At 48.6% G+C, this 22,253-nt stretch overlaps 1 protein-coding gene across 1 annotated transcript in view; it reads left to right on the plus strand.

The window, feature by feature from the left end:
* Positions 1 to 13,697: 13,697 nt before the first annotated feature.
* LOC140845379 (uncharacterized) overlaps positions 13,698 to 22,253 on the plus strand; it is a 54,561-nt gene continuing 46,005 nt past the window's right edge. Inside the window, exons 1-2 of the mRNA XM_073219459.1 lie at positions 13,698 to 13,758; positions 14,754 to 15,388. Coding sequence (XP_073075560.1) covers positions 13,698 to 13,758; positions 14,754 to 15,388 — 696 coding nt within the window. The remainder of the gene's footprint in view (positions 13,759 to 14,753; positions 15,389 to 22,253) is intronic.

Raw genomic sequence — 22,253 nt, forward strand, 5'->3', positions numbered from 1 at the left:
CACTCCTAAGGCTTAATAGATGTCACCAGAGAAAATAAAATCACAGTAAAAAAAAAGCACACCAACCAAATACTAACTAAAGGCAAAAAATAAAATCAACTATCCACAAACACAGACAAAAGAAACACAAATGAGTACATATTAAAATACCTAACATATAAGAAATGGAGCAGGAAGAATAAGAAGGGAGAGAAATAAAGAATAATTCAGACTGTGTTTATAATAGTGTACTAGGAGAGTTAAGTTAGACGATTAGATAGTAAAGAAGCTACCCTTGAACTTTTGGTAACCACGAATCCAAAGCCTGCAATGGTAATAATTATCTATCAATAATCATCCTAAATGTAAATGAACTAAATGCACCAATCAAAAGACACAGAGTAATAGAATGGATAAAAATGCAGGACCCATCTGTATGCTGCTTACAAGAGACTCACCTCAAACCCAAAGACATACACAGACTAAAAGTGAAGGGATGGAAAAAGATATTTCATGCAAACAATAGGGAGAAAAAAGCAGGTTTGCAGTACTTGTATCAGACAAAATAGACTTCAAAACAAAGAAGTAACAGGTCTCAAAGAAGGACAATACTTAATGATAATGTGGGCAGCCCAACAAGAGGATATAACCATTATAAATATCTATGCACCCAACACAGGAGCAACGACATATGTGAAACAAATACTAACAGAATTAAAGGAGGAAAGAGAATGCAAGGCATTCATTTTAGGAGACTTCAACACACCACTCTCTCCAAAGGACATATCAACCAGACAGAAAATAAGGACAGAGAGGCACTGAACAACACACTAGAACAGATGAACCAACAGACATCTAAAGAACTCTACACCCAAAAGCAGCAGGTTACACATCATTGTCAAGAGCACATGGAAACATTCTCCAGAATAGACCACATACTAGGCCACAAAAAGAGGCTCAGTAAATTCAGAAAGATTGAAATTCTACCAACCAACTTCTTAGATGACAAAGGTATAAAACTAGAAATAAATTTTACAAAGAAAACAAAAAGTCTTACAAACAGAGGCTTAACAACATGCTCCTAAATAATCAATGGATCAACAACCAAATAAAAACAGAGATCAAGCAATATAGGGGACAAATGACAACAACAGCACAATGCTGCAACTTCTGTGGGATGCAGCGAAGGCAATTCTAAGAGGAAAGTAATCAGCAATCCAGGCATATTTAAAGAAAGAAGAACAATCCCAAATGAATAAAGTCAAAATTATTGAAACTGGAAAAAGAAGAACAAATGAGACCTAAAGTCAGCAGAAGGAGGACATAATAAAGATCAGAGAAGACATAAATAAAATTGAGAAGAATAAAACAATAGGAAAAAAATCAATGAAATCAAGAGCTGGATCTTTGAGAAAACAAACAAAATAGATTAACCCCTAGTCAGACTTATTAAGAGAAAAAGAGAATCTACACACATAAACAGAATCAGAAATGAGAAAGGAAAAATCACAATGGAACCCACAGAAATACAAAGAATTATTAGAGAATACTATGAAAACATATATGCTAACAGCCTGGATAAACTAGAAGAAATGGACAACTTCCTAGAAAAATACAACCTTCCAAGACTGAACAAGGAAGAAACAGAAAATCTAAAAAGACCAATTACCAGCAACAAAATTGAATTGGTAATCAAAAAACTACCCAAGAACAAAACTCCCAGGCCAGAGGGATTCAACTCTGAATTTTATCAGACACATAGAGAAGACATAATACCCATTCTCCTTAAAGTTTTCCAAAAAATAGAAGAGGTGGGAATACTTTCAAACTCATTCTGTGAAGCCAGCATAACTCTAATACTGAAACCAGGCAGAAACACCACAAAAAAAAAAAATTATAGACCAATATCCCTGATGACCATAGATGCAAAAATACTCAACAAAATAGTAGCAAACCGAATTCAAAAATATATCAAGAGGATCATACACAAATGATCAAGTGGGATTCATCCCAGGGATGCAAGGATGGTACAACATTTGAAAATCCATCAACATCATCCACCACATAAACAAAAAGAAGGACAAAAAAAAACATGTTCATCTCCATAAACACTGAAAAAAGCATTAGACAAAACTCAACATCCATTCATGATAAAAACTCTCAACAAACGGGTAAAGAGGGCAAGTACCTCAACATCATAAATGCCATATATGACAAACCCACAGCCAACATCATACTTAACAGAGAGAAGCTGAAACCTTTTCACCTAAGATTGGGAACAAGATAGGGATGCCCACTCTCCCCACTGTTATTCAATATAGTACTGGAGGTCCTAGTCGTAGCAATAAGACAAAACAAAGAAATACAAGAAACCAAGATTGGTAAAGAAGAAGTCAAACTGTCACTATATGCAGATATCATGATATTGTACATAAAAAGTGCTAAAGAATCCACTCCAAAACTACTAGAACTAATATCTGAATTCAGCAAAGTTGAAGGATACAAAATTAATACAGAGAAATCTGTTGCTTTTCTCTACACTAACAATGAACTAGCAGAAAGAGAAATCAGGAAAACAATTCCATTCACCAATTGCATCAGAAAGAATAAAGTGCCTAAGAATAAACCTAACCAAGAAAGTGAAAGACTTATACTCTGAAAACTACAAGACATTCTTAAGAGAAATTAAAGAGGACACTAAGAAATGGAAACTAATCCCATGCTCTTGGATAGAAAGAATTAATATTGTCAAAATGGCCATCCTACCTAGCGCAATCTACAGATACAATGCAATCCCTATCAAAAATACCAACAGCATTCTTCAGCGAACTGGAACAAATAGTTCTAAAATTCATATGGAACCACAAAAACACTCCAAATAGCCAAAGCAATCCTGAGAAGGAAGAGTTAAGCAGAGGGTATCTGGCTTCCCAATGTCAAGCTCTACTACAAAGCCACAGTAATCAAGACAATTTGGTACTGGCACAAGAACAGACCCACTAACCAGTGGAACAGAATAGAGAGTCCAGATATTACCCCAAACATATATGGTCAATTAATATATGATACAGGAGTTATGGATATACAATGTGGAAATGACAGCCTCTTCAACAGTTGGTGTTAGCAAAACCAGACTGCTACATGTAAGAGAATGAAACCAGATTATTGTCAAACCCCATAAACAAAAGTAAATTAAAAATGGATCAAAGACCTACATGTAAGTCATGAAACCATAAAACTCTTGGAAAAAAACATAGGCAAAAATCTGTTGGACATAAACATGAGCAACTTCTTCATGAACATATCTCCCCAGGCAAGGGAAACAAAAGCAAAAATGAACAAGTGGGACTATATCAAGCTGAAAAGCATCTGTACAGCAAAGGACACCATCAGTAGAACAGAAAGACATCCTACAGTATGGGAGAATATATTCATAAATGGCATATCGGATAAAGGGTGGACATCCAAAATATATAAATAACTCACACACCTCAACAAACAAAAAGCAAATAATCCTGTTAAAAAACGGGCAGAGGAGCTGAACAGACACTTCTCCAAAGAAGAAATTCAGATGGCCAACAGGCACATGAAAAGATGCTCCACATTGCTAATCATCAGAGAATGCAAATTAAAACCACCCTGAGATATCACCTCACACCAGTCAGGACGGCCACCATACAGAAGACAAACAAGAACAAATGTTGGTGAGGATGTGGAGAAAGGGGAACCCTCTGACACTGCTGGTGGGAATGTGAAATAGTTCAACCATTGTGGAAAGCATTATGGAGGTTCCTCAAAAAACTCAAAATAGAAATACCATTTGACCCAGGAATTCCACTCCTTGGAACTCACCCTAAGAATGCACTAGACCAGTTTGAAAAAGACATATGCACCCTTTGTTTATAGCAGCACTATTTACAATAGCCAAGAAATGGAGGCAACCTAAGTGTCCATCAGTAGATGAATGGATAAAGAAGATGTGGTACACGCACACAATGGAATATTATTCAGCCATAAGAAGAAAACAAATCCTACCACTTGCAACAGCATGGAAGGAGCTAGAGGGTATTATGCTCAGTGAAATTAGCCAGGTGGAGATAGACAAGTACCAAATGATTTCACTCATATGTGGAGTATAAGAACAAAGCAAAAACTGAAGGAACAAAACAGGAGCAGAATCACAGAACCCAAGAATGGACTAACAGTTACCAAAGGGAAAGGGACTGTGGAGGATGGGTGGAAAGGGATGGATAAGGGAGGGGAAGAAATGGGGCATTATGATTATCATGTATAATGTGGTGGTGGGGGCACTGGGAGGGCTGTGCAACACAGAGAAGACAAGTAGTGGTTCTACATCATCTTACTATGCTGATGGACAGTGACCCTAATGGGGTTTGTGGGGGGATTTGGTGATGGGGGGAATCGAGTAAACATAATGTTCCTCATGTAATTGTAGATTAATAACACCAAAATAAAATAAAAAAACAAACAACAAGAAAAAAAGAAAACAAATCCTACCATTTGCAACAATATGGATGGAGCTAGAGGGTATTATGCTCAGTGAAATAAGCAGGATGGAGAAAGACAAGCATCAAATAATTTCTCTCATCTGTGGAGTGTAGGAACAAAGCAAAAACTGAAGGAACAAAACAGCAGCAGACTCACAGAACCCAAGAGTGGGTTCACAGTTACCAAAGGGAAAGGGAATGGGGAGGATGGGAGGAAAGGGAAGGATACGTGGGAAAAAGGGGCATTACGATTCACACACAAATTGTCAGGGGGTGTGGCAGCAGGGGTGGCAGTGCACTGGGAAAGCAGTATAACACAGAGAAGACAAGTAGGGATTCTGTAGCATCTTACTATGCTGATGGATAGTGGCCTGTAAATGGGGTATGGGGTGGGTACTCGATTATGGGAGGGGGAGTCTAGTAACCATAATGTTGCTCATGTAATTGTAGATTAATGATACCAAAATTAAAAAAATGATTTTTCAGATAAGACAAAAAAGTATGAACCATGAAATAAAATATTGATAAGCCAGAAAAAAAACAAAACAGAAACAGAGGGGCATTCCCTACTGATGGAAGTTTATAAATTAATGTTTGAAGAGATAGTTCAGGCTAAATAGGCATAGTTACCCAGGATGTATGTAGACGTGTAGTAAGCAGAGAGACATATACAGATTAATAACACAATTTAAGGACAGTTTACCATCATTCTCTCTGCATGTAAGATAGGCTTCTTGGAAAGCCTTTATCAAGTTCATTTGTTTTTCTCAACATGAAGTATCATATATAGAAGAAAAACAAGTTTAATGAAATCTTTTATCTACTTAGGTTTGTTGAAAAATCAGAGGGAAAAAAATACCACTGCATTTTGCTTCATTTCAACTCCTCATTTGTACCCTGCAATCTGAAAATTATAAAGGTAAGGTAAAGAGGATGTGATAACCTGGAACTACGGATACACTGGATAGGGGACAGAGAACCTAGGCAAAACCTGTCACTCGTCACCTACTGTTCCGAACAGAACGGGCAATGGTGAGGGAGTCCTTCTATCACCCCCAAGTTGGAACCAACCCATTTCCATGCATAATCTAGGTTTTATTACAAGTGGCCTAGCTTACTTTGTGCCTTAATCACATTCAGTACAAGCAATGCAAGGAATCCATAAGATGACACAAAATGAATCCCACATTGAGTCTTCCCTGCACTATGTTCTATTCTACCTGTATTTATATTTATAATGCCCAAATGAAGATGTGAATTAATAAAATGTGTAGGAGCCGCTGAACAGGGCATCAGACACTGAGCACATAATAGGTTGGGGCATAAAATTACTCACACAGATAAATCCTGGAAACAGCTGCCTATAATATTCTTTATATTGGAAAGGTCATTACTCAGGATTTTATAGGCCATTTTCTAGGCTGAGGCCCAGATGGCTTATGGCTTTACAGAAAGGCGATGTTTAATTCTATGATTGACAGGTGGCTTTTATCACATCTTCGCATTTTCATTTGTGGGAACGGGACTGGCAGTCTCCTGTAGACGTGAGCACCTGAGTGGTGCATGCAGTCAGAGCCTGTACATCTGGTCTTGAGTGGGGCTCCCCATATGGTGGCCACAGAGGATCTGGGCTGCTTTGGTGACACCAGAAAGTCCAGGAAGAAGCCCAGGGACAGAGCCGATCCAGTGCCTTCTGAGCAGGTCTCGCTGCATGAGGTGAGGAGCAGGGATGGGATGAGTCAAGGCCCAGCCCAGAAGCTCCAGTCTGCCCTCACCTGCTGTGGTGATGCTGGGTCCTAGCCTGAGGGGGGCACAGGCTGGGGGTGGGGGGTCTTGGTGCCCAGGGCACTCTAAGGACTGGCTTCTTCCCTCAGGAGAGCCACTACCAGTGCTGTGGGTGAAAGGAGGCTGTCCGGGGGGAGCAGCAGTCTATCTGGGCCAGGAAGAGCCCGTCAGCACTGGGGCCACCTTGGATTTCTCCAGGGCCCCACGGGTCCCACGTCACACTGACGCCCCAGCCCAGAGCCTCCCAAGCCAGCCTCCCCACCCCATGGCCAGGTGGTGTCTCTCACTCTGAGCAGAGTGTGCTCCAGGTCACTGGGGTCCCTGCTCCCCACTGTTGCCGTGTCTTCACTGCCTCAGCAGAGCCAGGGAGGACTACCCCAAGCACATACACAGGCTGCAGGGACACTGAGTCCTTGCTAGCCCCAGACCTCAGGGGGCCCCATGGAGATGGCCCCAGGCTGCCTTTGACTTCCCCTGGAACATGCCCCTCCTTCTGTGGTCTGTTCCTGAGTCCCTGCCCTCACTTCTCTCTTCTTAGCTTGGCCCCTCAGGTGAGAACACGGGTGTGAAGATTTGGATATTTTCAGAGGTTTCAGCTATTTGGACTATAAATATGTCATAATGAGAAGTGGAGAAGCAGGAGTCAAAGGATGGAAATACACTGGGTGCCCACAGTGATGCCAAAGCAAGGGTAACTTTCTAGAACATTCCACTTTGGCTTCTAGGCCCTCCTCCTCCAGGGCTACATTCCCGGCCCTGCCCATGTTCCTCTGTGTTCCAGGATGGCCCATGTCGCCCGTGGTGGGCATGGCCTGCCCAGACAGCTGCCCCTGGGCTCCAGAGTTGTCCTTGCTGTGGGCTCAGGGCCCACACAGGGCCAACACGACAGGGCACAGAGGCCAGGGCTGTTCTGGGGTGCGCAGATTCCCAAACTCCCGGGCAGGTCCTCTGGGTCCTGGAGCTTTCAAACCCAGGTACCCAAGGGGCGTTTGGACTCTAATGTTGCCCCTGACCATGGAGGCCCCAGAGGGGGCCAGGCAGGACAGCAGACCAGGGCCCAGGGAACAGCCCACTGGCGCGCCCAGTGCACGGGCGATTCTGGTGTTGCTGGACAGAGAACAAAGGGAGTGTGGGGTCATGGCTGATTTCAAACACCAGAGGCAGGGCGGTCTGAATAGCCAGTGTTCACTTCTCAGTTGGGAGGCTGGGCATCTGATATATGGCAGATCTGGTGTCTGGTTGGGGCCTGGGGCCTGGTCACTAGAGGGCTGTCTGCTCACCGTGTCCTCATATGGCCCAAGGGACAAAAGAGCTCTCTGGGCTCTCATGCAAGGGCACCGATTCCACTCACAGAGGCTCCACCCTCCTGACTCAGGCACTTATCAATGGCCCCCCCGTCAGGCTTTAGGATCTGCTTTGGGGGACCACGAGTCCTCAGTCTGTTGTAGAAGTGGGTGCAGGAAATGTTCTGGGGTCAAATCTCATCCCAGGGCCCAAATCCCACCATAAATTAGAAGGGGACTGGCCCTGCCTGACTGGCCGCATCCTGATCACCCACTATGTAAACAGGGTAAGGGACGGAAGCACCCAGACCTAGGACAGCAGGACAGGGTAACAGGGAGGCTGCAAGTCAGGGGGAGAACCCAGAGGGCACCCCAGAGGAGTCTCCTGCAGGATGAGAGCACTGCGGGCCACACCCCCCACCCCTGCCGCCCCATACCTCTGCCGATGCCCCCACCCAGGAAAGGGACAGTCGCCCACCCTGCACCATCTGCAAGCCTCTGGCCACTCTTGCTGTGGTGAGGAGACCACCCTGGAACCCCCAGAGACCACCAAGGCCAAGGAGGGGGCCACCAGTGAAGCATGAGGCCCCTTGGGGCCCAGGGTGCTGCATGTGTCAGCAGCAGTGGTTTTCCAGGTCAAACCCCTGCTCACTCTGGGTCTCGTATCAAGAGCTGTGCCAGCTCCTCAGAAACCTAGGGCCTCGGCTGCTCAAGGGCGCCCACATGCAGGCATTGGAGCTGGGGCCTTCCCAGTGCTGCTGACTCAGGGCTCTGCGGGGTCTTGGCAGAGTAAAGAGGGACAGTGTGCTCAGGGGAGCTCTTTGGGCCATTTGGGTTTGTCCCTGACCTGGGGGTCTGTCCTACTTCTCTCCCTGACCCTTCCCTCCCTGGGGTGGGCTGGGGGGTGGCATTTCCCATGTGGCTGGGCCCTCTCAGCACCACAGGCCAGAATCTCCCTGTCCACACAGACAGGCCTGCTCTTTGGAGGACACTGATCTGGGACATGGGCTTTAAAGCACCATATTTCTGAAAGCCTAACAACCCTGTAGCTCTGGCCACTAGAAGTAGACAAATCATCATAAAGGGGTGAATTTGCTGAACTACTGGTGCAAGAGCTTCGGGAAAGCATCCTGGTAGGATGCCAAAGCAGACCCAGTCCTCTTGGGGACACACTGGCCCTCTTCCTGTGAACTCCTACACGTGCCTCAAGACCTCTCTAGTGTCCCTGCTCCTGGGACCCCTCACTGCAGGGCCTGATTCTCCCTGCTCCTCCAGCTCCTGCCTCCCCACTTTCTCTGACTGTTCGGGTGGCCCACCATCTTCACTTGGGCGTGGTTTGGCCTGGCCTCTTCACAAGGGAGCTGAGACCAGCAGTGCTGGAGGAGGGCTCAAGCCTGGGAAAGGTGCTGGCAGAGGGACTGTGGGGGCCAGGGTCATGGAGGCCGGGGACTTGGGGACCCAGGAGTTAGTGCCACCGAGCACATGCTGAGTGTTGGTGCCAGTTCATCACCACGACACCCACAGGTGGGCCCCATACCCAGCAGGAGGTGTGGAAGCAGAGACACCACAAGGTGGGTCCAGGCGATGAGGAGGGTGAGTGGCAGACCCTTCTTCATTGGCTGACCTTTGCGGAGGGGAAGAGCATTGGCCCCCCATCCTCAGAATCTTCACAGTTACAGTGAGGAGCAATGTGGGGGTTTCATCCCAACAAATCTGCCCGTTTCTAAAATCTGGGCATGATGTTGCTGCTGGGATTCACACCCAGGGCGTGTGCCCATGTGCCCACACTGCCCCTCTTCCAGGACTCTCCTCAACATCCCTCTGCTGCCACCTCTGTGCCACCCTGTACTGGGCCTGGTGCTGCAGGTTCCGCCATGGATGGATGGAGGGAACAGGTGCGTGGCCTGTGGGGACAGCCAATCTTGGCGTTTCTCTGAGGCTACCTGGCGTCCTGGGCAGTAAGATGACCCCAGACCCTACAGCCCAGCTCTGTGGCACAAAGCTTCAGTTTCCTCTTTAGGGCACAGGAGGAAATGACAAGCTAAGCAGGCCTGGAGAGCGGGTGTGTGAAGTGTGGCATGCCCAAAAGTGCTCAGAACAGGGTTTCCTGCCCATGGGAGGCATGGCCACGTTAGAGGAACCCGTGAAGTGTGGCTGTGCTGTGCTCTGGAAGTGGAGAGGTTTTGAAAGTGAGGAAACCAGTGAAGGGCAGCATAGCAGGGGTGTCTAGTAGCCGTAGGGCCTCAGGTGGGGCCTCCCTGTCCTGAGGAGGAAAGGCAGGAGCTAACGTGGGTGGACAGTGTCAGGCCCTGGACACTCCCGGGAGTACCCAGCCCATGCTGCTGGAGTCCACTCAGGTCCACCCTCCCCTGGACCACGTCTGCCTGTGAGCCCTCAGGGAGCGGCCCTCCCAGAGAGCCCAGTGGAGACAGAGCACTGGGCACTGCCCATGAGGCTGACTGGGCCCAGGCGTGTGTGGTCGTGTGTGCTCTCGATGTGCTGTTCTGGCGTGGTGGTTGTGGAGTCAGACAGGAGGGTTGGCCGGGCACAAAGCACAGAGCAGTTTTCACTGGGGTCACGTCACAGACTCTCAGCCCCACAAGGACTGCAGGCTTTTGTCTTCCTCTGAACCCACCTGGCACCACCTTCCTGTCCATCTTGAGCGGCTGATGCTGGTTTCAAAGCAAGACCCCTGGGCCCTCTAACCTCCCCTTATCCCTCGAGCCCACTGGCAGCCAGGTCACCCACCCTCGGGCTCTGGGGGTGCATGCCATACCCTACCTGGGAAGCCGCTGAGCCTATGGCTGTGCATCATTTCCTGGAACATGGAGGAATTCACTGGCACAGGGTGTGTTTCCCTGGGCCTCTATCGGAGTCACAAGTTCTCTGAAAGCTGGCCAGTTAAATTTTGTGCTGTGAGGGCAGGCTTCCATGGAGCAGCTGTATTGCTGAGTTGCTGTGTGACTTTGGGCTAGCCCTTTAATCTTCTGCGTTACTATTTTTACATTATTTTGAATGACATGAAAGATTATGCAAACGTTAGGCATCACTGTTGTATGAGGTTGTCTCGATGCTGTCATCTTCCTGGTGGACCAGAAGAAACCCTGGGAATCCCCAGTAGGCAGTTCAGCTCCTACTCATCTAGTATAAGAGCTACTCTGTCATAGCAGCAGGACGAGCCAGCCAAGGACGGGCTCACCAGGACTTACCAGCCAGCTGTCAACTGCAAGGCCCCAGAGAATTAGGGCAGAGTGTTACTGAGTGGCTGGGCAGATATACACACACACCTGCACATGCCTTTCCATACCTAGCATGTGCCTATGTGCACACACAGGAGATAGGTAGGTGCACACACGCATGTATGTCACACACGTGTGCATGTATGTTCACATATATGTGCATGCACTTGTTTGTGTACTCACATATATGTACAGCTCCACACCCACTCTTTGCACCAGCAGGAACTACACTGAGAACTGTGAATGGACACAAATGCAAGGCAGGTATGACAGCAGGCTGACATCCATGTCCCATGTCCCCAGCAGACACAGCAGATGGGCAGAAGCAACTGTTTAGGTAGCTCCTGTCATGGACCCCAAACCTCCCTTGGAAGTAAACTATAAAGGACAAAAGGCTAACCTGCCCCCTCTCCAAACACACTGGGGTGCTAACAAGGGCCAGGCACCCCTGTGGACCAGGGACATACCTCTTGCTGCCCAGCTGTGCATGCATTCCCTGTAACTTCCAGGAGAGTCTTAGTCTGTCTCCTCCTGAGTCTCTCCTGGGTTAGCACTCTGAAGACAGAAGGCACCATTGTTAGTGCTACCTGGAATTTAAAAATTGAAGCTGATATCAGTGCAGACCATGAGCCCAAGGCCAGGGGAGGCAGTGTTGCCCTCACTTCTGGGTGCCTTGGAGGTGGGTGCCAGCCTCTCTGATGACCTCCTCCACACTCTGAGGGTCCTGGGCACTTGGGGTTCCTCTTGATCAGAAGAGCGACAGCACAGCGCAGGGAGTGGCAGTGTGTGTGTGGGGAGTTAAAAGAGACACCAACACCTGAATCCTCCTGGATTCAGGAGGAGCCACCTGGGGCAGATGGTAAGGGCTTTTTAGGTGCGGAATTCTGCATCTTCAAGAGACACTGTACACACAGTAGCCAGAGGATGGGGGCCTGGAACACCATGTACCCTGCCCTGGAAGCTCCTCTGACACAGTCTCCCCAAGGGTGCTGAAAGCCCTGCCTCCTGGGCCCCTTTGCAGGGTGCCAGACACAACTGAAGGAGCAGGGGCATCACCCCAGCACATCCAGGTCTGCCAGACCATGCTGGCTTCTGGCAATGCCCCAGAGCAGAGGGAACAGGCTCCTCATGGCATTCCAGCAAAGAACACACAGAATAGAGCAGGTGAAGCTGTTATTCTTTGAGAAACTCCCAGATTTCTTAAAAAAAAAAAAATGCAGAAACTTCTCTCTGGGCCAAGGATAAATTAGCTAAGGGCAGACACAGTGTGATGATCATTTATCATCAGGAGCCAGAGAGGATACTGGGATCCTGTCCTTGCCTCATGACTCAAGGTCAGAAGTGGCTGTTTTCCCTCATTATTTCTATTTTTAACAACTGTGTTCAGGCCTCTTGCAAAAATAGCAGGATGTGAGAACACTTCAAGTGCTACATGCCCCCCACTGTCAGAAAACTGCAGGATGCAGGGAGAATTGGCCAGGACTGGGGCAATGCGGCATTAAGTCTTCCACCAGCAAGGCTACAGTAGCCCCTGGCGATGCTCTGATTCACCTGCTCACTGCACCAGTGGGTAAACTAAGGCAAGCCAGGGCAGGCACATACCAAGGTCACACATGGAGAGAGGCCTCAGAACAGTGGGCACTGGTCCTTCTGAAATGCAGGCCCAGAAGGGAGACCTGGCTGCAGAGAGTCTGATGGCAGGGGGAAGGAACAGGACTGCCCCGACGGGTGCCCCAGCTCCTTAAGGTGCCTTCTGGAGCATATTCCGAGAGCTCAGAACTTAGACATGACCCCTGCACAAAGAAGCTAGGATGAGCCCTGTGGGGGGAGAGCTGAGAGATGAGGGACACACCTGGGAGTCTCTTCTGTGCATATGTGTGTGTGTGTACGTGTGAACTCATATATGTATGTACATGCCATGTCCCCAGGCCCGGAGGAACAGGACTTCTCTGGATGGGTCTGGAGGCCCCAGCCAGAACCCGGCTCCTCCCACCGCATGAGGCTGGGCGTCAGCCCCCACCTGGAGCCGCTGCACGGAGATGAATAACGGAGAGGACAGAACTGCAGGGCTCTGCCTGCCTGGCTCAGAACCACCTGGGCGGGCCCCAGGTCACTGGAGTACGGCTCAGGAAAGGGCTGTCTCCACCAAGCACCTCTTCTCTTCCCCCTACTAGGTCTCAAAGCTATCGTTTGGCTCCAGGCAGAGCCAAGTTTCTGGACCCTTGGAAAGCAGATGGGAGGGGGACCGCAGCAGGATGTCCAGTGACCCACTGGGGGCAAGCCTGCCTGCAGATCCCAGACCCACCAGCTCCTGGTGGCCCATGGCAGCACTGTGGGCCCCTGAGAGTAATCCTCTGGGGCTCACGGTGGCCTTGCATCTGGTTCCCTGACCCTGAGCCCACTAAGCAGCCATCCTGGAAGGCCTTTGAGGAGCCTGGCCTGCCCTGAGTCTGGGACACAGAGAACTAGGAAGTCATGGGCCATGAGGAACAGGGATGTGCATCAGGCCCCAGATGGTAGATTCTCAGTGGGCTGCATGGTCAGAGGACTGAGGCAGGGAGGCTAGTGGCCGGTGCCAGCACTCTGAGACTCGCTGTCTGTCACACAGCCTGACAAAGGAGCTGCAGTGCCCCTGGAGCAGCAGAGGGTGGGAGAGAGACATGGAATGCCCCAGGAAGAGCCGTTGTCCTGTCACCCGCCTATTAGAACTCAGTCCCTAGGGGCTGGCCACGCACAAGGGAGGGAACCCTATCCGACACAGAGCCCTGCAAGTCACCTGTTGTGAGCCTGTCACCTGGCTCTGTCCAGCTCTGTCCTTGGGAAACCCACCCAGGTGCCACAGGTGTCACGGCAGATCTGCATGGCCTCCTTGGGAATCAAGACCCACAAAGCTATTCATCCCCATGGACCCCACGAGGAAATCAACTGTAGAAACAAAGGAAAGCTTAGTAACAACAACAAGAGGTAGGCTTGCGTTCCTGGAGACCCTGGTGGCTTTACCTGTGAGTGCTCACATGGGGGGAGAAGAACCATGTCTGCACCTCCGGGATGGAAGATGAATGATGGCTCCAAGGGTGCTGGGATATGATGCAGTTCATACAGTGGTCGTTTTCAGAGACCTAGATCTTGAGAAAATAGTGCCGAGTAGATGTAAAAACAATTTGATAAGTGCACTAGGGAGAGACCACGTAAAACGTCCACATTAGTAATGAAAATGGTAGTGGATGTGAGCACGAATTTGTACAGTAAAAGAATTATGGGTGTGTTTTCTTCTCAAATTTCTCTTTCACAAAAAGTCAGCATTTGCTAAAGTATAAGACATGAAGGACTTCAGGGCAGGGGATCCCTGCTGAGCTGGAACGGCCTTGGGGACTGGGGACCGCAGAGGGAAGCCCGACACAGGTGAGGCAGGCAGGAGCGGTCTGAGTAGAGGAGCGGAGGTGGGGAGGAGCCAGCCCCTAGGATCCTCGTATCAGGGCTTACCATAATTAAAGGATCAAAGATCAATGTTGTTAACATTCTCCCAAAATGATGATGGAGAAGTAATTACTGAGCTTTTTTTAAGGTAATGGAAAACAGTATGTGCATGTCAATATTTTTGCCTTTTAATCAGTTGTGCTTAGAAGAGCCAACGCTTTGAGCTACTGTCTGGTGCATCTTGCCCTTCTTCCAGTTCCTGGCCATTACTTCGCTGGGGGCTGGATGGGAAGAAACACATGGTCCCACTGGCTCATTTTACAACTCACTAAACAAGCATGGCAGACGCTCATTACTACTTTTTGTTATTAGGGAGATTTTGAGATGTATGTACGGCTAACGATGGAATCAGCGCAGGTCAGAGCAGATGTTAATGGGGTTCATACCACATGGTAGGTAGAAGGGCCTGTCTTCCTGCCTGGTAATGTGTGGTGTTATTTAGAGCAAGGCTGGAACCGCACAAGGAAATCGCAGCCCCTGAGTGCCTGATTCACAGGGCTCCCCAGGTCTCGGTGGGTCCCGGAAGGTAGGGAATAGACACACCCGTCTTCCAGCGCCGCGGCGTCTCGCGCTCATTGGTAGCAAGGGCCGTCAGTCGCGGGCGGGCAGTCATTGGGCGCAGGCGCGTAAGTCCTGCGGCTGCGTAGTAGCTGTAGGCTCCGCTACCGCTATATTCAAGTCAGTAGCGTCTGGAGCGCAGCGGGCGAGGCATCTTCGGCTGCTCTCTCCGTGCTTCGGTCTGCTGGCCCGGGCAGGTGCGGCCCGTGCCGTCCTGTCCGCGCAACGGGCCCTGCGAAGACCAGATATTGATGGACCCGCGCCGTGTTCGGCTGCGCCATCCTCCCGGCGCGCATGCGGGGGCGGCACTGACCTCGTGCCCCGGCCTCGGATCGCCGCCTCGCGCCCGCTGGGCTCCCGGTGCCGCACTCGCCTTTCTCGGGTCTCCCGCGGCGGGCGGAGGGCTGCGATCGACCCGGACTTGGAGCCGCTGCTCCGGACGGACTTCAGAGAGCTCGGCCGAGAAGCGGCTCCCTCTGTCGCAGATCTGCAGTGGAGGGTCCAGAGCGGGCCCTACTTCAGGGGTGAAGGCGACGGCGACAGCCCTGCGGGGTGGAAGGTACGTGGCCGCGGGGCGCGGCGGAACCCGGATGGGGCGCGGGGACCCCTGCCTCCACCTGAGGGCTTGGTGGAGCCGGACGAGGGGGCGGCCGTGCAGGTGGCTCGGCGGGCAGCGCGTGGCCCGCGGGGCCGGGAAGGGGCCGACGTGGGTGGTGGGCTCGTGGGGCCCGGCCGGGGCCGGGAGTTGATGCGCTCCGCCGGAGGGGCCGCCCGTGGAGGGAGGGTGCGGAGCAGGTGCGCCCAGGGCGGGCGTCCGAAGTTCGCCGTGGCAGGGGGGAGGGGCCCGCCGGAGCCGCCGCTCCTCCGTCCCGGCCCGGGTTGTGAGGGTGGCTGCTCCGCCCCGCGGCGCGCGTCCGCTCGGCCTGGGGTCGCGCCGCCGACCTGCTCCCGCCGCCCGGGCCGGGGCCGCGCAGACGGGGAGGCCGGCGGGCGTTTTGCCGTGTGTGGGTTTTTTCGGCGAGGGCCGGGCCGGCTGAAGTTCAAGTGTGACCCGCGGCGGGGGAGAGGCCGCCCGGAAGCAGCGCCTTTAAAATTAAAATCTTTTTCATTAGGTATCTCTCGTAATTTTTATTTGGTAATGAAGTTTCTTTACTTTGATCTGGGAACTGACAGTGCATTTTCTTGTATTTAGAAATTAGTATCTTTCTGTCATTTCGGTTTGAAATCTGCAGCTGAGTAACTAACTTATAACTAGCCACAGGGATTCTGAGACAGGGACCATGGGTGTAGTCAGAGTAGGGTGGGGGCCTCTGGAAAAAGACCCTTACCAAAACTCCGTATTAAACAATTCAGCAGAGTCAGAGTCACATTAATTCTCTAAAGTAAAATATCAAACTGGTCGTATAAGCATTCTTCCGTGAAGATGAGTTAAAACTAAAATGCCAGGAGTAACCTGGCCTGGAATGTTTGAACATCCCCCAGATAAGAAAATACCTCTGCCTAGCCCATGTCTGCATTGTGTCAATTAAATGAGCTTATTGTAAAATTTACTTTAGCCTGCTAAAAGTCCCAGTTTATCTTTAACTTTGCCTAGATGCTGCTTTTCCTCCTCCAGCCCCTAATCAAGTAATATATAACCTGGGCAATTAATATAGCAAGTAAGCCCAGCCACAAACAATATATAGTAAAAGGCAGAATGGATCCCATCTTAAAGATAAGATTGCATTTTAACACCCAGGAAGTTAAGAAGTAAGATTCTTAACTTACTGTTCAGCAAACAGACGTTTAAGACCTCAACCCACCTTGGGAGAACTGTCTGGAGAGGTGGAGGTGGAGGGGAGAGGTGGCAGTGGGGTGGGGGCTGAGCAGCGTTCAGAGGGGTCGCGTGATCAGGGTTTGGAAGGCCGGATGCTGTGTTTACAGGTGCCTCCTGCTAGGGCAGCCCGCGTGTGTGTCAGTCCCTCAGTCCCGGGACTGAGTCGCCTCCTGTGTGCAAAACCAGTTTTCATACTAGAGTCTTCATTTTGTAAAAGAATTCCCTACAGGATCCCTGAGAATGGCGAGCTCCTCCCACCCCATTCCCCTCAGGAAGGGTAAAATAAGGTTGACAGGTTACACTCCCAAACACCCCGACTTAGGAAGCACCCACTGTGCGCCGGTGAGAAGCCCCAGGAGGGCGAAGTTTGCAGCTTATGTAAGGCATTGGGAGAATGGGGGCAGTGTACGTTGTGCGTGTCTACCTTCTGGTGTCTGAGCCCTGCTGGGTTCCTGACTGGCTGTGGGGCCTTAGCTCAGTCACTTTTCTTCTTTGTGCTAGTGAGTAAGTTTGATTAGATAGTCTCTGCAGCCCCTTCCTGCCCCTACTCTTTCAGAAATGTGTTTGATAGAAGTTTCACAGAAGTGGTGAGGGCTTGCAGAAATTGGAATTGACATGAGGAAAGAATTCATTCTTCCTCTGGGACCGTGGTCTAGAAAAGACCTAGACATCTCAAAGGGCATGTGTCTGTAAAGAAATGGGAGGCAGAATCTAAGGCTGGGGATCAGCGCCCACCTCTGAGAGCCAGACAGAAAGCAGGTGTGAATGTACTTGTAAGTTGTAGAGTGCTGTGCCAACATACTGAAGCATTGTTGCCAAATGTTGTGAAAGTCCCTCCCCCTCCCTACATTAATTTTACACCTTTCTTCCATCTGCCTCTCTGCTGTGCTGAGGCCCCCAGGAAGGAAACACGCACTGACCGGGGATGTGGAAGCTACAGGAGGGCTGGTGACAGGGATGAGCACATGAGCAGGATTTGGCATAAGCTTCCCTGCACTCCTAGTACAGGCAAAGCCAGGCGGCAGGAGTTCTGTAGGGAACCCCTGGCTTCCAGTCCAATATGTTGGCGACAACGTTCCCCCCCCCCCCATCCCAACAAAATACTGCAAACACCTCCTCCTTTCAGGGCCTGAAAGGGCAGGCAGGAAATGGATGGGGCTTCTTCTGTTTGGCTGTTCGGGTACTAAGAGTGTGATCTGTCAAGCAGTTCTCATGTGTTAAGTGACTCCTGGACAAGTCTGCAAAGTGCATACACGCTCACTAGGGAAGAAAAACAGGAAGAGAAAGGAGGCACCTCTAATGTCCCTCAAACCTACTTTCCCACCTCCAACATCATACCGTACATCTAAGGCAAAGAGCACTGTCCCCAAGTCCATCACCTCCCTGAAAGTTGTCAAATACCACCCTGTCTGGTCCCCAGTATAAAAATTCATACCTAGCCTTCCCAGACTTGTGGAAACAATATCCTCCTTAGACAAATCAAGGGTGACAATAACTGAGCTTTAAAAGTGTAATAATTGACACCTCACTTCAGGAGGCTGCCTCCAGAGCATTCTCCTTAGGAATCTGGACTTCCCAGGAATCTGTTCATACTCAGAATGTTATAGGGCTCTTACCATCTCCCTTGCTGCTGCAGGCTTTCCTAGCATTCTTCCTTCACAGCTTTTGTCATGATGTGCCATAACTCTTAACAGTTAGTTATTGGACTGTGTGTTTGGTGTCCACCTGCCTGCCTGACTGTAAGCTAATGGAAGGCTGGGAATGGATCTGTGTGGTTGCTCTGCTGGCACATAGTAGAAGCTCACTAACAGTGGTTGGTTCAGTTAGTTAATTAGTAATATGAAACACACCTTATGGTTCCCCCCAAATTAATTAATTGCAATGTTGATTTTTCAAAAATGATAACTAAATCCTCACATCAGGACAGTTCTTTGTGACTTGCAAAGGCCTTCTTAAAATTTGAATGAAGTGGTCATGTGGGTGAGGTGTACAAGACCAAGTTATCTATCTAGATCATAAGTTGTCTACCTGATAAATAACGGCAAACATCTTACGAATTAAAGCAGACATGACTATATATGAATTAGAGTGCAAGATGCATATGTGTTTTTAAGATAAAACATGAGACCAAAAATCATTCCAGTAGACCTTTCTTGTCACGCCCCTGTCCCCAGGTGGGTGTGTGCACTGTCTCCTGTTGGACTGTTGTCAGGGAAGGAAGACTTAAGAAACACATCTCATTGCATCCCCATAACTACTGTGCGGGAAGTAGGACTGTCATGTCCAGGATACTGGAGAAGGAACTGTATTTCAGTATTAATAACATAACTGAAAATCATCAAGCTCTTACTGTGTACAAGGCACTACCTTCAGCTTTTTACATGGCCTTTCTTAGACCACAGGTGCAGACAGGGGCTATGAGTATGTATTATCATTAATCCCCACCTGGTAGGAAAGCAGACTTGGCAGGTGTGTTAATCATCTAGAGCTGCCATAACAAAATACCAGAGACTGGACAGTTCAAACAACAGATTTATCTTCTCACTGTTCAGGAGGCTGGAAGGCCAAGATCAAGGTGCCATTCAAGTTGATTATCAGTGAGGCCTGCCTCTCTTCTGGGCTTGTAGGTGGCTGCCTTCTCGCTGTGTCTTCACATGGCCTCTTCTCTGTGCATGTATGGAGAGAGAGATCTCTAATTTATCTTCCTCTTAGAAAGACATCAGTTATATTGGATGAGGCTCCACGCTTATGACCTCATTTAACCTTAAGGACCTCCCTGTAGGCCCAAACTCCAATTATAGTCACACTGGGGGTTAAGGCTTCAACATATGAATTGGGGGGATACACTCCAGCCCATAGCAGTGGGGTTGTGTTGCTGACATTAACTTGCACAGTCATTCACCATCTGTGAGACAGAACTGACCATGAACCAAAGTCCTGACCTAAGCTTGCTGCTGACTGTCTCCATGGTGGCAGGTGACCTGTCCAAGTTCTAGGGCAGGCCCTGTATGCCAAGTCTTCCTCCTCCAGGACCACTGTGCCTCAGCTGCACTGTTCAGATCCCCAGGAACAATTACAGCATAGAAGCTGAGCATCAAAGTCAACTGACTCAAGAGTGAGAACAAATCTGGAAAGCAGAATTTCTCTTCTAACAGGATATGTGTCTCACCATGAGTAAAGCAGGATCCATATGATGCAGTAACAGACACAGAAACCACCATAATGAAATCCCTTCCAGTAGGATTCCTGAATATCATTCAAAGAGAATCAGCCTTTGGTGAAGGTAACACTTTCACTTACAGTAATGACTGTAAACCACCTTCTACAGGACAAGTTAATCAACTCTTTATCGTCATATGAGGATAAAATATGGATATTAATAACACCTCGTTCTTGGGGTTATTGTAAATATTAAATGCATGGAAAATAGTTCAAACAATGCCTAGCATGTGGGATCCACTTAATAAATGATGGCTGTTGTAATACTGACAATATCTTTTTATCAGATTCAGCACAATAAAATCGATTTATAGAATTTCACTTGGTTCTTCCCCAAGCTGATCTGAACACTTTTTGTGTCCTTACTCTGTTTTAAGTACTGAGAGAGACACTTGTGTATACAACTCAGAGCTAGGAATCATGTCATAATCTTGCCTGTGTTCCAGAGCTCCCTCATGGTGCCTGTCCCTTGGAAATCCATCTCTGATCTTCAATAACTTGACCACTATACAACTGCCATTTCCGAGTGACTGAAAAACTACTAATACATATGCCAGCATGTCCATTTTCTCCTTATTCTACTTATTTCTGCCTATTGATTGTGGTTGTGTCTTCACAACTTTGCTTTTGTGAACTTTTTGGTCTCAAGCTATCCTCTCTTTACAGTCTCTGGCCTAAATCTTCTCTGCTTTTTAATATGCCTTCTTAACGTCCAGGTTTATGTATGATCTGCCTGGCTCATATGAAGTAACTCATTTCCCCAAAGTTCCTTTCCTTCCACTTCACAACTAGTTCTTTTTTAAGTAGCTGAATTCAGGTCAAGATGGGATTTTCTTTTGCTGCCGTCTGTATTCTTTGGGAGATCGAATTGTCTACTGAGAAACTCAAGAAATAATCTGAAGCTCTGCTTTATAGTATAGTACATGAGGTTTTTACTGCTCAGAAGATGGTAGAAGAAACTATTCTGTCTTGCCTCTATTAGACCAGCTTTGAGATCCATGTTAGGAAAGCCACATCTTCCCTATCCACAGTGTTCAAGGGCCAAGAACCTGTAACCTGTAGCTTCTCCTATGATGAGTTCCTGTCCAGTGACTCACCACCCAACCTCTGTCCCCAAGGGTATGAATCCCCACTCAGATATACCTCTTCCCAGACATCCCAAGTTCATTCTTTACTGCCTCTGTTGGTTACTGTCTTTCAGAAAGGAATTCTTATTGATATTCATCTTTTCCATCCAGATATGTTCCCTGAGGTCATCTCTGCCAGCCTGAAGACTCAGTAGGGCTGATGGTTCAGGAAATGGACAAACTTGGGTTTGAGTTTCGACTGCAACTTTCTGGTTATGCAAACTTGTATGAATTGAGTAAATTAACTTAATTTCCCTGAAACTTCAGTTTCATTTCATTTGAATGCCATGCAGAAAGGTAATACATGTAAGCTTGCACTTAGGAAACACTCAATAGTAATAGATGTTGTATTTATCAAATACAATTATTTGAATTTTGGCTATTCTCTGTGATAGCCATATTACAGAGTAATATGGAGCCATGAGATTTAATCCTATTCTTTCCTGTACAGGCTTCCAGGCTGCTACCCTGGCGGTGCTTCCATTTCCTTATCTACTCAGTCTCCACAGCATTTGGCTCCTCTTTTTCAGTCAAGGTTTTTCCTGCCTCTCCCTCAAATACCGGTTTCAAACCCGCCTTTCTCACTTGGGTGAGTGCCCTGCCAAGTAAGTTCCTCCCTCCTCACCCTCTGCCAGGAGCCTGTGATTATTCCATTCTGATCTTTGGTCAGGAAAACAATCCTGTTTTTGGATACTATCAATTTCTCATACCCTTCTTACTCTTCCAAAAAAACTTATAACTGAACAAAAAAGTAAAGCCCCCACACAAACCCACTACCCCTAAGCATTTTCCTCCTTCCTTTCCTGGCCACTCTTCTCAAACACATGATCGGTGCTTACAGCCTCTTGTTCCTTCCCACATATCCCCCACCCGGTCTCATTCCCATTCACATGGTCTGCAGAGAGCCCACCTTCAGGGTCACAGTGGCTCCATTCTGCCTGACTTTTTGCCTCTTCCAGGCCCCATCTCTTGGACTTCTTGTAGGTCTGCAGTTCTGCTGACCTCTTACTCCTTTCTAGATGTATTCTAATTTGTGGGGCTAGAGAAAGCATGGATTTGGGAATCAGGTAAGTCTAGGGTAGATAACCTCTGCTCCATCCCTCCAGGAAGCCTTTCTGCCTCTCCTTGGGCCCCACAGCCCCACTGTTACAGATATTCATAGCCTCTGGGCTTCTCTTGCCCTAAGACAAGTTACCAAGCGACCTAGGGAGCCTAGTCTTGTTCCCTCTGTCTGTAAAGCAGGAAGAATGGCACCCAGAAAT

The sequence above is a fragment of the Manis javanica genome, chromosome 13 (genome assembly GCF_040802235.1).
Source record: "Manis javanica isolate MJ-LG chromosome 13, MJ_LKY, whole genome shotgun sequence".
Classification (NCBI taxonomy): Eukaryota; Metazoa; Chordata; class Mammalia; order Pholidota; family Manidae; genus Manis; species Manis javanica.